The 13245-nt window shown below is 49.4% G+C and overlaps 1 protein-coding gene across 3 annotated transcripts in view; it reads right to left on the reverse strand.

Annotated features, from left to right (window-relative positions):
• The window catches only part of RAPGEF3 (Rap guanine nucleotide exchange factor 3), a 54424-nt gene that overhangs the window by 23785 nt on the left and 17394 nt on the right, over positions 1–13245 (reverse strand). Inside the window, exons 3-4 of one of the 3 annotated variants that reach the window (XM_083599757.1) lie at positions 6635–6671; positions 5199–5303 (exon numbers count right to left, since the gene is read on the reverse strand). In XM_083599757.1, coding sequence (XP_083455883.1) covers positions 5199–5303; positions 6635–6671 — 142 coding nt within the window. Of the gene's footprint in view, positions 1–5150; positions 5304–6634; positions 6672–13245 lie in introns of all 3 variants that reach the window. The other 2 variants (XM_083599758.1, XM_083599759.1) reach the window with 2 other exon arrangements.

The raw sequence follows: 13245 nt of genomic DNA on the forward strand, positions 1-13245 counted from the left end.
TAGTGGAGAGTTTTGACCAAACGTGATCCACCTGGAGCAGGAACCAGCAAGCCACTCCAGTATCCCTGCCAAGAAAACTCCATGGACAAAGACAAAAGGCATATAAAAGTTATGACGCTGGAAGATGAGCCCCTCAGGTCGGAAGGCGTCCAACATGCTACTGAGGAAGAGCGGAGGACAAGTACAAGTAGATTCAGAGCTGATGAAGCGGCTGGGCCAAAGCTGAAAGGACGCTCAGTTGCGGATATGCCTGGAAGCGAAAGGAAAGTCCAATGCTGTAAAGAAAAATATTGCATAGGAACCTGGAATGTAAGAACCATGAACCTTGGTAAGTTGGATGTGGTCAAAAATGAGATGGCAAGAATAAATATTGACATCCTGGGCATCAGTGAACTAAAATGGATGGGAATGGGCGAATTCAGTTCGGATGACCATCATATCTACTACTGTGGGCAAGAATCCCGTAAAAGAAATGGAGTGGCCCTCATAGTCAACAAAAGAGTGGCAAAAGCTGTATTGGGGTGCAATCTCAAAAATGATAGAATGATCTCAATACTAATCCAAGGCAGACCTTTTAACATCACAGTAATCCAAGTTTATGCACCAACCACTGGTGCTGAAGAAACTGAAATTGACCAATTCTATGAAGATTTACAACACCTTATAGAATTGACACCAAAGAAGGATGTTCTTCTCATTATAGGGGATTGGAATGCTAAAGTAGGGAGTCAAGAGATAAAAGGAACAACTGGCAAGTTTGGCCTTGGAGCTCAAAACGAAGCAGGGCAAAGGCTAATAGAGTTCTGCCAAGAGAACAAGCTGGTCATCACAAACACTCTTTTCCAACAACACAAGAGACGACTCTACACATGGACATCACCAGATGGGCAGCATCGAAATCAGATTGATTATATTCTCTGCCGCCAAAGATGGAGAAGCTCTATACAGTCAGCAAAAACAAGACCTGGAGCGGACTGTGGCTCAGATCATCAGCTTCTTATAGCAAAATTCAAGCTTAAACTGAAGAAAGTAGAAAAAACCACTGGGCCGGTAAGATACAATCTAAGTCAAATCCCTTATGAATACACAGTGGAAGTGAGGAACAGGTTCAAGGATTTAGATTTGGTGGACAGAGTGCCTGAAGAACTATGGATGGAGGCTCGCAACATTATACAGGAGGCAGCAACGAAAACCATCCCAATGAAAAGGAAATGCAAGAAAGCAAAGTGGCTGTCCAACGAGGCCTTACAAATAGTGGAGGAGAGAAGGCAAGCAAAATGCGAGGGAGATAGTGAAAGATACAGGAAATTGAATGCAGATTTCCAAAAAATAGCAAGGAGAGACAAGAAGGCCTTCTTAAACGAGCAATGCAAAGAAATAGAGGAAAACAACAGAATGGGAAGAACCAGAGATCTGTTCAAGAAAATTGGAGATATGAAAGGGACATTTTGTACAAAGATTACCATAATAAAGGACAAAAGTGGTAAGGACCTAACAGAAGCAGAAGACATCAAGAAGAGGTGGCAACAATACACAGAGGAATTATACCAGAAAGATATGGATGGCTCGTACACCACAGGTAGTGTGGTTGCTGACCTTGAGCCAGACATCCTGGAGAGTGAAGTCAAATGGGCCTTAGAAATCACTGCAAATAACAAGGCCAGTGGAAGTGATGGTATTCCAGCTGAACTACTTAAAATTTTAAAAGATGATGCTGTTAAGGTGCTACACTCAATATGCCAGCAAGTTTGGAAAACTCAGCAGTGGCCAGAGGATTGGAGAAGATCAGTCTACATCCCAATCCCAAAGAAGGGCAGTGCCAAAGAATGCTCCAACTACCGCACAATTGCACTCATTTCACGCGCTAGCAAAGTTATGCTTAAAATTCTACAAGGAAGGCTCAAGCAGTATATGGACCGAGAACTCCCAGAAGTGCAAGCTGGATTTAGAAGAGGCAGAGGAACCAGAGACCAAATTGCAAACATGCGCTGGATTATGGAGAAAGCTAGAGAGTTCCAGAAAGACATCTACTTTTGCTTCATTGACTATGCAAAAGCCTTTGACTGTGTCAACCACAGCAAACTATGGCAAGTTCTTAAAGAAATGGGAGTGCCTGATCACCTCATCTGTCTCCTGAGAAATCTCTATGTGGGACAAGAAGCTACAGTTAGAACTGGATATGGAACAACTGATTGGTTCAAAATTGGGAAAGGAGTACGGCAAGGCTGTATATTGTCTCCCTGCTTATTTAACTTATATGCAGAATTCATCATGCGAAAGGCTGGGCTGGATGAATCCTAAGCCGGAATTAAGATTGCCAGAAGAAATATCAACAACCTCAGATATGCAGATGACACAACCTTGATGGCAGAAAGTGAGGAGGAATTAAAAACCTTTTAATGAGGGTGAAAGAGGAGAGCGCAAAATATGGTCTGAAGCTCAACATCAAAAAAACGAAGATCATGGCCACTGGGCCCATTACCTCCTGGCAAATAGAAGGGGAAGAAATGGAGGAGTGAGAGATTTTACTTTCTTGGGCTCCATGATCACTGCAGATGGTGACAGCAGTCACGAAATTAAAAGACACCTGCTCCTTGGGAGAAAGGCAATGGCAAACCTAGACAGCATCTTAAAAAGCAGAGACATCACCTTGCCAACAAAGGTCTGTATAGTTAAAGCCATGGTTTTCCCAGTAGTGATGTATGGAAGTGAGAGCTGGACCATAAAGAAGGCTGATCACCGAAGAATTGATGCTTTTGAATTATGGTGCTGGAGGAGACTCTTGAGAGTCCCATGGACTGCAAAAAGATCAAATGCATCCATTCTTAAGGAAATTAGCTCTGAGTGCTCACTGGAAGGACAGATCGTGAAGCTGAGGCTCCAATACTTTGGCCACCTCATGAGAAGAGAAGACTCCCTGGAAAAGACCCTGATGGGAAAGATTGAGGGCACAAGGAGAAGGGGACGACAGAGGACGAGATGGTTGGACAGTGTTCTCGAAGCTACAAACATGAGTCTGACCAAACTGCGGGAGACAGTGGAAGACAGAAGTGCCTGGCGTGCGCTGGTCCATGGGGTCACGAAGAGTCGGACACGACTAAACGACTAAACAACAACAACACATGTGGTGTAGTGGTTACTGTGCAGGAGAAGGACCTGGGAGACCAGGGTTCAAATCCCCACCCAGCCATGAAGCTCACTGGGTGACCTTGGCCCAGTCCCTGTCTCTCAGCCTAACCCACCTCACAGGGTTGTTGTGAGGATGAAATGGGGAGCAGAAGTATGTCTGCCACCTTCAGCTTTTTGGAAGGAAGGTGGGTTAGGATAGGATAGGATAGGAAGAAATCATAGTAGCTTTCATAAAATAAGAAAAATCTTCCAAAACCACCAAAGTTAAAGCACCAATTTTAAAATGGAGAGACCTGTGCCATATAGTTATTTAAAAGGCCTGGGTGAACAGAAAGGCTTTCATCTGGCACTGAAAAGACCACAAAGATGGAGCCAGTGAGCCTCCCTGGGAAGGCTGCTCCATAACTGGGGTGCCACTACTAAAAAGGCCCTCTCCCTGGTGATTTACGGCCTTTGCTTCATTTGGGGAAGCACTCAAGAGTGAGAAAAATATTGAAAAGACAGATAAAAACAATAAAAAACACTGAATGCAACCAGTTAAAACCAATTACACTATATTCACAAGGCAACCTGTGAGCCAAAGCTTTGCATAAATGGGAATGTATTTGCTTGGTGGCAGAAGATGAGAGACAGGGCTAGCCAGGCTTCCCCGCTCAGGGTCCCACCAAAGGCACTGGGATAACGAACCTTCTGGCTCAGTTTCCAGATACTCAGTATCTGGAAAGCCCAAAACTAATTTTGGATTTGGGGGAAAGCAGGGAGGAGAGGAAAGGGATGTTATGCATAGTTGAACAAGTTGTCGTTTGCAGAATAATAAATATGCATGAACAATTGTGTCATATTTATAAACACTTGACCTCCAAAGTCAGATATTTTTGTCTCTGGTTCTTTTCAGCCTTCCACTCACTGTTTCATAGAAGCTCAAAGGTTCAGTCCTAAGATATCATCAGTATGGGCCTGTTCTTGTTTCCATTGAATACAGAATTTCCTTTTAAAAGCTGATTATTTTGAAGGGAGAATACATGGAAACAGGTTCGTTTTAAACTCCTCTGTCAATTTGGTTTTAAAATCTGATTTTCTTCCAACTTGCATCTTGGCTACAATGATTGGCTCTCAGCCAGACATGGATCACAGGCTTCCGACCAGGCCTCTCAAGTACTTGCCAAATAGAACAGGAGAGGCATGGAGTCCCTATAAGATTATTAGCCTTAATATTAATAATAAATACCTGGTGTGTCTATATCTATATATATCCCCTTTGACTGCCCCCAGCACTTCACAAACATGGCCTTGTTTCAATAATCACGACCACCTTCTGAAGTAGGTGAGTGTTAGCCTCCCTCATATGGGGGAACAGAGTGGGGGCAGGACTGAGTCTGAGAGAGTGGTTTGCCTAGGGACACGTGGCAGATCCTTGTCAAGAACTGAGACTTGAAGAAAGGGCTTTCTGATTTTACAGTCATAAGAACATAAGAATAGCCTGCTGGCCCATCTCGTCCAGCATCCTGTTCTCACAGAGGCCAACTAGATGCCTGTCGGAGGCCAGGGAGCAGAAGATGAGCCCCAGAGCCCTCTCACCCCCTGTGCTTTCCAGCAACTGGAATTGGCAGTTGTGATTTCATCAGGCATCATCCAGCACACCTGCAAACTGACCTTCACAATCATGAGGACTAGGAACTTTTTTAAATATTAAAAAAAATGCAAATAGAGATTTGTAGCTTCAAATTCCATGGGACAGACAGGCCTTTTCTACAGCTACACCTACATCATGTAACACCTTGCCCCTTGAGGGTCTTATACTTCTGCCACCAGCCAGCTTCCACTGTCAGCAAATACCTTTTCAGGCTTTTGCTGCACCACCGTGTACTAATGTGACTTTGGTGTGCAAGAGCTCCCATGAATGTGGCATAAGCCTCAGAAAGGTGGGATGGAAATCTAAAATAATAAGAATAATAATAATAAGAAGAAATGCTTGCACACACCCCTGAAATACGTAGACAGACCTGTGTGAAAGGACACACATCAAACCCCAGTCTGTTAGCCCTTGGGGGGGGAGTAACTGCCCCCACTTTTAGGCTGTGCTTCCTTTGTCCCTGTCAAGACGGCTGTTTGATATTTACCTGCTTTAGGCTGTGGCCAGGCACTAAGGCTGATTCGGTGTCTGGAAGAGGGGTCTGGAAAACAAAAAGATCAAGGACATTTCCTTAGTCCATTTACAAAGTGAGGAAGGGGCTGTCGGTTGCGTGTGTTAGCCCAGTGCACAGCCCAGTGCAGGAGCAGGCAGGCATCCTCCCTTGCAAAGGAAGTGGTTCCTCATCCCTGCAAGAGAGAACCTGTGCGGGGGGGGGGGGCACAGTTACCAGGCTGACCAGATGTCACATGTTAGGTGCCCACTGAGCCACAGCACATCCGAAGGGAAGAAACGCCATGCCGTGCCACAACCCATGCCCCCAAGCCTTCGACAAAGGAAAACAGGTCTCTTTGTCTGACCTTCATTGGGCAAAAAACGGCAGAGTTTGGTAGCCAAGTCAACTGTGGCCAGAATGCTAATGGGAGTTGGCTCTGGGGTGGGAAAGACGTGGCTCTCCAGATATTGCTGGACCACATCTCCCACCATCCCTGACCATTCCCCATGCTGGTTGGGGCTGTTGGGAGTAGGAGTCCAGCAACATCTGGAGGTGCCACAGGTTAGCTACTCCTGAGCTAGGAAGTCCGTTCACACAATGTTGAGTAGGACTTCCCACATGAGTTGGAGCCCCATCACATGATTACACCTGATGGGGAATTGGGAAAAGTAACATAACGGCACGATGGTTGAGATTCACTAAAGGAGAACTGCTCAGAATGCTGATAGTGTGCAAACTGATAACTTAAGATGCCTGCGGCAAAGGTAGCAGATGAGTATCACACCTGAATATGCAACCTGCCTCCATTAAAAAGAAATTAAAGGTCCAAAGGGATACAAAAGTTTTGCCTGTTTTGATCTGTTTGAGCTGTGATGGTGGTCCCTTCACATACATATGCATCAGTTGATAGGCATCATGTGATACTGCTCTCATCATGTGATGAGCATGCAGGTGCAAACTCATCCTGAGACCCACAGCAAAGTTTGCCCCACCCAAGGAGCAGCGGAAGGCAAGGGAGCTCCACCCCTTTCTGAAAACCAGCATGCAGCAGAAACTCACACAGAGTAAGAAAATAGTTGTCAGATGCTGGCCTTGTGACAAATGGTTGGCTGGAGATTAGCTGTGCTCTGGGTGTGGTTGGTGGGAATGAGTTTTATATGTAAAAGACTAATAAGGATGCCTTTGGGAGACGTTACTGTGGTGGAAAAGTATTGTCTCAGAAATTTCATTTAGTTGCCAATGATGCTTTATATGTGGATTTTTTACTGCATTTTAGCATTTGATTCTTACTTGTAACCAGTGCTATTTTTCTAGAAAAAAGGTGCTGAAACTCACCATGAAGACCTCCCTTGTTCTCTTAGAATGGCAACAGCACTCACCTGAGAGGCGGGGGAGCTGAGGTCCAGCAAATTCCAGCTGAGAAAAACGCCCGCTTGTAACTCTTTTGTTAAGAGAATATTTTGTTTACCTGCCAATCATGCTGCTTCAAATATGAACCTTATTGCATTTGATTTTCTTCTGAAATTTTATATTTTTCCATTTTGTCATGTTCTATTTGATGTTTTAAGATAGGCTGTAAAACCACTTGGATATTTTTTAGAACCGTGTAGAGGTAGAGAAATGATTTAAATAAGTACATAAAGAAAGATTATACTTTTATATAAACATATCTGAAGCTTTATGCAGAATCTACAGAGATTTCCCCTCCCCCAGAAATGTAAATCAGTATAAAAATGATTTAAATAAATGGTTTATTTTTTACTTACTTTAATAGACATATTTGCAGGGACCAGCCTTAAGCACAGCCAGACCTACAATGAGGTAATGTGAGGCAGCTAGCCCAAGAAGCGGATTCTGTGTTCCATTACAGATGGAACTTCCTACAAATGAACCAGATTTGCTACAGAACACAAACACAACTCTAGTTCAAGTGTTTGCTTGGCCAGAAAGCTCTGGAATTTGGAGTGGTATCATGATAGAGCCCACAGAAATATTTCAGCCTTTGAGTGGTTTGCCAAGTTACCAATAGTTTCTTGAGAAACTGCCCAGCACAGAGAATACAGCGCAAGCCCCAAGGAGCATCTCTCCTGGCCTGAGATAGAGTAACACTAAACAATATTCAGAATGGAGGGAAACATCCAGAGAGGCAGAGGCAGGGCTCTCAGAGCTCATTTCTGATGAGAATACAGGCACAGTAAAGGGTACTCTGCCCCGAAATGCAACCAGAAAAGCCCCAAATGCATGACCTACTTGTCCCTATCTCATTCAGTTACAGAACAATCCTCACTGTGTCTCCTGAATTTCAATCGTGACAAGGGGAGACACCAGAAGCACATCTTCAGCATCCCAAAGGCACATTTCATGTGGCCACTCAGTTGTAAAGCCTGCCGGGCTCCTCCTGCAAACCGAGGTTCCGCTGGAGTGGGGCTGACAGTGGGAGGTGCCTCACTATTCTGCTGTGACACCCACCCAGGGGCATATGGGCTGCTACCTCCCTGTCCTTATGCACTGCCTCTTGTAGCTGTAGCAATGTGTGTGCATGCCCTTCTCCCTGCCCCACAACCAGTGGGAAAGAAGTTTGGGTCTGTGTGTTTCTAGGTTTGGGGTGGCACATTCCTGTGGTGAGACTTCTGGCACTCAGGAGCTGCGCACTGCTTACCATCCTCCCTGGTGCTGTGCTGATCCCCACCCCCAGCCAGTATCAGGGAATATCTGAACCGCCGTCCTTGAGAGCACATGTGCATCTGTGCAGCTGTACTGACCATCCCCTTCTCAGTGAGTGACAGCTAGTAGGAAAGGATAAAGAAGCACGGCAGGGTAGATTTGAACCAGTGACCTCTCTGGTATGTTTGTGCCTACTTTGCAAACTGCACCACAGAATCCCTTTGCCTGGTGCAGCTTCCTACTTTTGGATCCTTTTGTGCAGGGGGGGGAGGGAAAATGTTCTGTGCGATGGAGATTTCAACCTGCGACTCCTGAGCATGCTAGTGGAAGATCCCTTTGGCCACTGCCTGGTCCTCTGCTTTGTTTGTGCTCTGCGGGGCATGGCAATGTGATACGACGCTCCTCCAGCTCAGCCTCCAGAGGTCAGCTCCTTCCAAGCACACACTGCTGTCCTTGGATTGGTCAGCATAGGTGATATTTCCAGGGACACTGGAAGAATGTCTGCTACTTTTATGTAATTTCTCCGCCCCAAGGTTGACATCAGACACAGCAACTGTGATTCACTTAGCTGAGATTCTTGCACTGCAACAGCAATTCTGGCATTGCAGGGGGTTGGTCTAGATGACCGCAGGGTGCCTTCCCAACTCTACAATTCTGAGTCTACAAACTGCTCTGCCAGCATAGCACAAGAGTACCTCTCTCCTCATCTGCAAAACTCACCTGTCAAGTATGATGCTTACTGCAGTAGGAGCACTTCCAGCTACTGTAACCTCAGAGGTGATGGGAAGGTGCTCTGCACATGCTCTTAAGACAAGGACAGAGAACCTCAGCCTGAGGGCTAACGGAGCCCTCCATGCCTGTTATGTAATGAGTTGAATAGGATCCAAACTGCAGCAGTCTGATTGGTCCTAGAACAATAGGATCCAAAAGGCAGCAGTCTGATTGGTCCTAGAACAATAGGATTCAGAATGCAGCAGTCTGATTTGTCCTAGAACAATGCAGCAGTATGATTGGTTGGCAGGAACCACCCAATCATGCTCCAGATAGAAGTGAATCCACAACCTGATTGGCTTACAGTAGAATTCCGGAATTAGCCAATCATGTGCAGCCCATTGTGTAAATAATGTATATAAAGCAGATGCTTTGAGGGGACTTTCATTCATTCCTCCTCACCACTATGAGCTGAATAAGGAGCATGAAATCACTTTGCGACTCTGAGTATATTTCACTGGCGACGAAGGTGGGATCCCGCTGAGCTGACTGCCACACACAGCACTGCAGCACCGCCACCTGCCGCACCGCTGCCTCGCACCGTGTATCCAGGCTTCAGCTCTGGGACACAAGGAACTCAGAATGGCAACCGACAGCAGCTTCTCGCCGTTCAACCCAGCATCTGGAGACTGGGAAGCGTACGCCTCCCGTTTCACCTTCCTCCTAGAAGCCAAAGGGGTCACCGATGAAGAAGACGCCAAGAAGAGGGCAATATTCTTCAGTGTCTGCGGAGAGGAGACGTTTGAAATCGCCTGGGCTCTCCTTGCGCCTGAAGACGTTGCTACTGTTCCATACAAAACAATAATGGAACAGCTGAAGGGGCACTTTTCGCCACAGCCCTCAGTGGTGGCTCGTCGAAATGCCTTCTACGCAAAGCGGCAAGCCCCTGGGGAAACCATAACTGGGTTTGTGACCTCTCTCCGCCAAGCTGCCCAGTTCTGCAACTTCTGCTGGAGAACATGCTTCGTGACCGCCTCGTCGGTGGCCTGAAGGATGAGAAGCTGCAACGACGCCTCTACGCTAAGAAGAACCTAACGTTCCAGGTCGCTCTGGAGGAGGCCCTGGCAACGGAAGCTGCCGAGAGGTTGACGCAAGAGGCACGGCCGAGCCAGCCGTCCCAACCGAGGGTCCACCACGAAGACCTCACCGACGACTCAGGATCCAACAGGGAGGAGGTGCACCAAGTACAGCAGCGCACTCAAGCAGCCCACATACCACAGCTGCCTCGACGAGAAGGAGGGAATTGCGCAAGCTGTGGAGAAAGTCACGAGAGGAGGACCTGCCGTTTCCGCAACGCAGAGTGCAGGCAGTGCAGAAAATCGGGACACATCGCCCGGGTGTGTCGGGCTCGGCCCACCCGACGCCAGGCATCAGGTGACCAATCCAAGAGCCCCAGGTCCCGGGGCCCAACGCACCAAGGCAACTCGACGGAGCTCATGGACTTCCAGGTATACCAGTTGCCCCACCCCAACGTAGAGAAAATTTATGTAGAGGTACAGATAGAGGGGGCCCCATGCCGCATGGAGCTTGACACGGGTTCAACTCTATCCATAATCTCGGCAAGGACCTTAAGGAAACTGTGTCCTACTGGGGGTCCCAAACTCAGGCCGGCCCCATTCACCCTCCGGGACTTCCAGAAACGTAAGGTCCCCACAATGGGGGTGGGGACCTTCAGGGTGCAATACCGAGGGCAGACGTGGCAACTGGACTTGCTTGTGGTCAAGGGCCCCTACATTAGCTTACTGGGATTGGCATGGTTTGGACCACTGGGGCTAGCCGTCACCGGGGTGAACCACAACAGCTTACAAGTGGACGTGGACGCCATATGCAAGGAATTTCCGGGGGTTTTCGATGGGAAATTGGGACAGTATACGGGCCCCCCCATTGCTCTACAGCTTGACCCCGCAGTACGACCGGTCAGGCTCAAGGCCCGCCGGGTCCCGTTCGCCCTGAAACCCCGTATAGACGAGGAATTGGACCGGCTCGTGGAGCAATGAGTGCTGGAGCCGGTGCCTAATGCCCCCTGGGAAACCCCAATCGTCACACCTGTCAAGCCTAATGGTTCGGTCCGCATCTGCACAGACTACAAATGTACCATAAACAAGGCCCTCACGGCCCATGCATACCCAGTACCAGTGGTCAGCCATGTCCTTGCCACCCTGGCTGGGTCGAAAATTTTTGGCAAGCTGGACTTGGCCCAAGCATATCAACAGCTGCCAGTAGATGAGGCCACAGCAGAGGCACAGACGATTGTGACGCACAGAGGAGCGTTCAGGGTAAAGCGGCTGCAATTCGGTGTCAGCATGGCACCAGGCATATTCCAGAATGTAATGGACTCTCTCCTTAAAGGGATTCCTGGCGTCACCCCCTTCTTTGATGATGTGTTGATTGCCGGGCCCACACCAGAGGAGTTTGAGGACCGCCTCCGCACCGTTCTGCACCGTTTCCAGACGGCGGGTCTCAAGGTGAAGCGGGAAAAATGTCTACTAGGAGTGCCTCAGGTGGACTTTCTGGGATTTATGGTGGACGCAGAAGGGGTCCACCCGACTGGGGACAAGGTACGAGCCATTTGTGATGCCCCAGCACCCAAGAACAAGACTGAACTTCAGGCCTTCTTGGGACTATTGAACTTTTACCATTCCTTCCTTCCCCACAAGGCGGCGGTAGCGGAGCCCCTACACAGACTCCTGGACAAGCGGGCCCCTTGGGTGTGGGGCCAGCGCCAGGAGGCCGCATTCCAGGCAGTCAAGGACTTGCTTGTCTCAAACTCGGTCTTGGCACACTTCGATGAGAGGCTGCCGGTGATGCTAGCATGCGACGCCTCGCCCTATGGCATTGGCGCTGTCCTGGGACACCAACTCCCGGATGGAAGAGAGGTACCGGTGGCATACTTTTCCCAGACACTCAACGCAACCAAGCGGAACTACTCGCAAATCGACAAGGAGGGTCTGGCAATCGTGAAGGGAGTAAAAAAATTCCATGATTTCTTGTACGGGTGGCCCTTCACCGTGGTGACTAACCACAAGCCGTTGCTTGGCTTGTTTGCCCCCGAAAAGCAGACCCCCCAAGTGCTGTCTCCTCGCGTCCTCAGGTGGTCAATTTTCCTTGCCAGCTACCAGTATGCACTGATTCACCGCCCTGGGAAGGCGAAGGGCCATGCGGACGCCCTCAGCAGGCTACCACTACCGGAAACAGGCCCCGACCCAGCACCTGCACAAGAGGTTATGAGCCTGGAGCTGCTTCCCGACCGCCCCATTCAGGCACAAGAAGTTGCACACCATTCCAAGAAAGATAGGGTCATCTCCCGGGTCCTGGGTGTGGAGGGGATGGCCCAGCAGCAGCCCTGGGCCAGAATTCGCCGGCTACACAACCCGCAAACATGAACTGTCGGCCCACAAGGGGTGCCTGTTATGGGGAAGCAGGGTCGTTGTTCCCCAGCCCCTCCGCAAAAGGGTCCTTACAGCCCTACACGAGACACACCCAGGGGTAGTAAGAATGAAGGCCCTTGCCAGGAGTTACGTGTGGTGGCCGGGGATCGACGGAGAGATAGAGGCCTGGGTCAAACACTGCCAGGCCTGCCAAGAATCCCACCCAGATCCCCCAAGGGCCCCAGTCCAGTCCTGGGAATCCGCCCGAGCACCATGGTCACGCCTGCATGTGGACTTTGCTGGCCCCTTTCAGGGGAAAACATTCTTCATAGTGGTGGACTCCTACACCAAATGGCTGGACGTCGCACTGGTACCGTCCACTTCTACGTCCGCAGCCATCCAGGTACTACGCAGGCTGTTTGCAACCCACGGGCTCCCTGACACTCTCGTCTCAGACAACGGGACTGCATTTACGTCAGGAGAATTCCAAACCTTCACAGCGCAGAACGCCATCCGCCACATCCGTTCAGCGCCATTCCACCCTGCCACCAATGGCCAAGCAGAACGCATGGTGCGGACCACCAAGGACACCCTTCGCTGCATGACGCAAGGGGATTGGGAGTACCGCCTTGCCACATTCCTTCTAGCACAGCACAGCACCCCCAGCTCAATGACTGGCCGGAGCCCCGCTGAACTACTAATGGGTCGGCGCCTTGCAATCAGATTGGACCGCCTTCACCCTGATAGAGCTCAGGATGAGGTAGTGGTGGGGGAAGGCAGGAACCCCCGGACCTTCGAGGCCCAGGACCCAGTGTATGCAAAGAATTTTGGGGCAGGCCCTGCATGGGTACCCGCCACAGTCACCAGGGTCACTGGCCCCGTGTCGTACGAGGTGCTAACAGATGGGGGGCAATGCTGGCGCCGCCACTGCGACCAGATACGGCGACGATTCCCGGGAGAAAACCAGGAGGAGGAGGACAGGTCAGAGGAGTCCCAGGGGAACAGTGGGGCAGTGAGGCCCATAGAGCAGCAGGGGCCAGCAGGAGAGGCAGAATCAGTAAATACAGAGAGGACCCGTGAGGCCGGAAGGACACCGGAACCAGAACCATGACTGAGCGAGCCGGTTGCGCCAGACCAAACAGCCCCATCACAGCCAGCATCCCTGGAACATGAGCCAGAACCTGAAC

The sequence above is a fragment of the Podarcis filfolensis genome (assembly GCF_964270895.1).
Source record: "Podarcis filfolensis genome assembly, chromosome: 2".
Classification (NCBI taxonomy): domain Eukaryota; kingdom Metazoa; phylum Chordata; class Lepidosauria; order Squamata; family Lacertidae; genus Podarcis; species Podarcis filfolensis.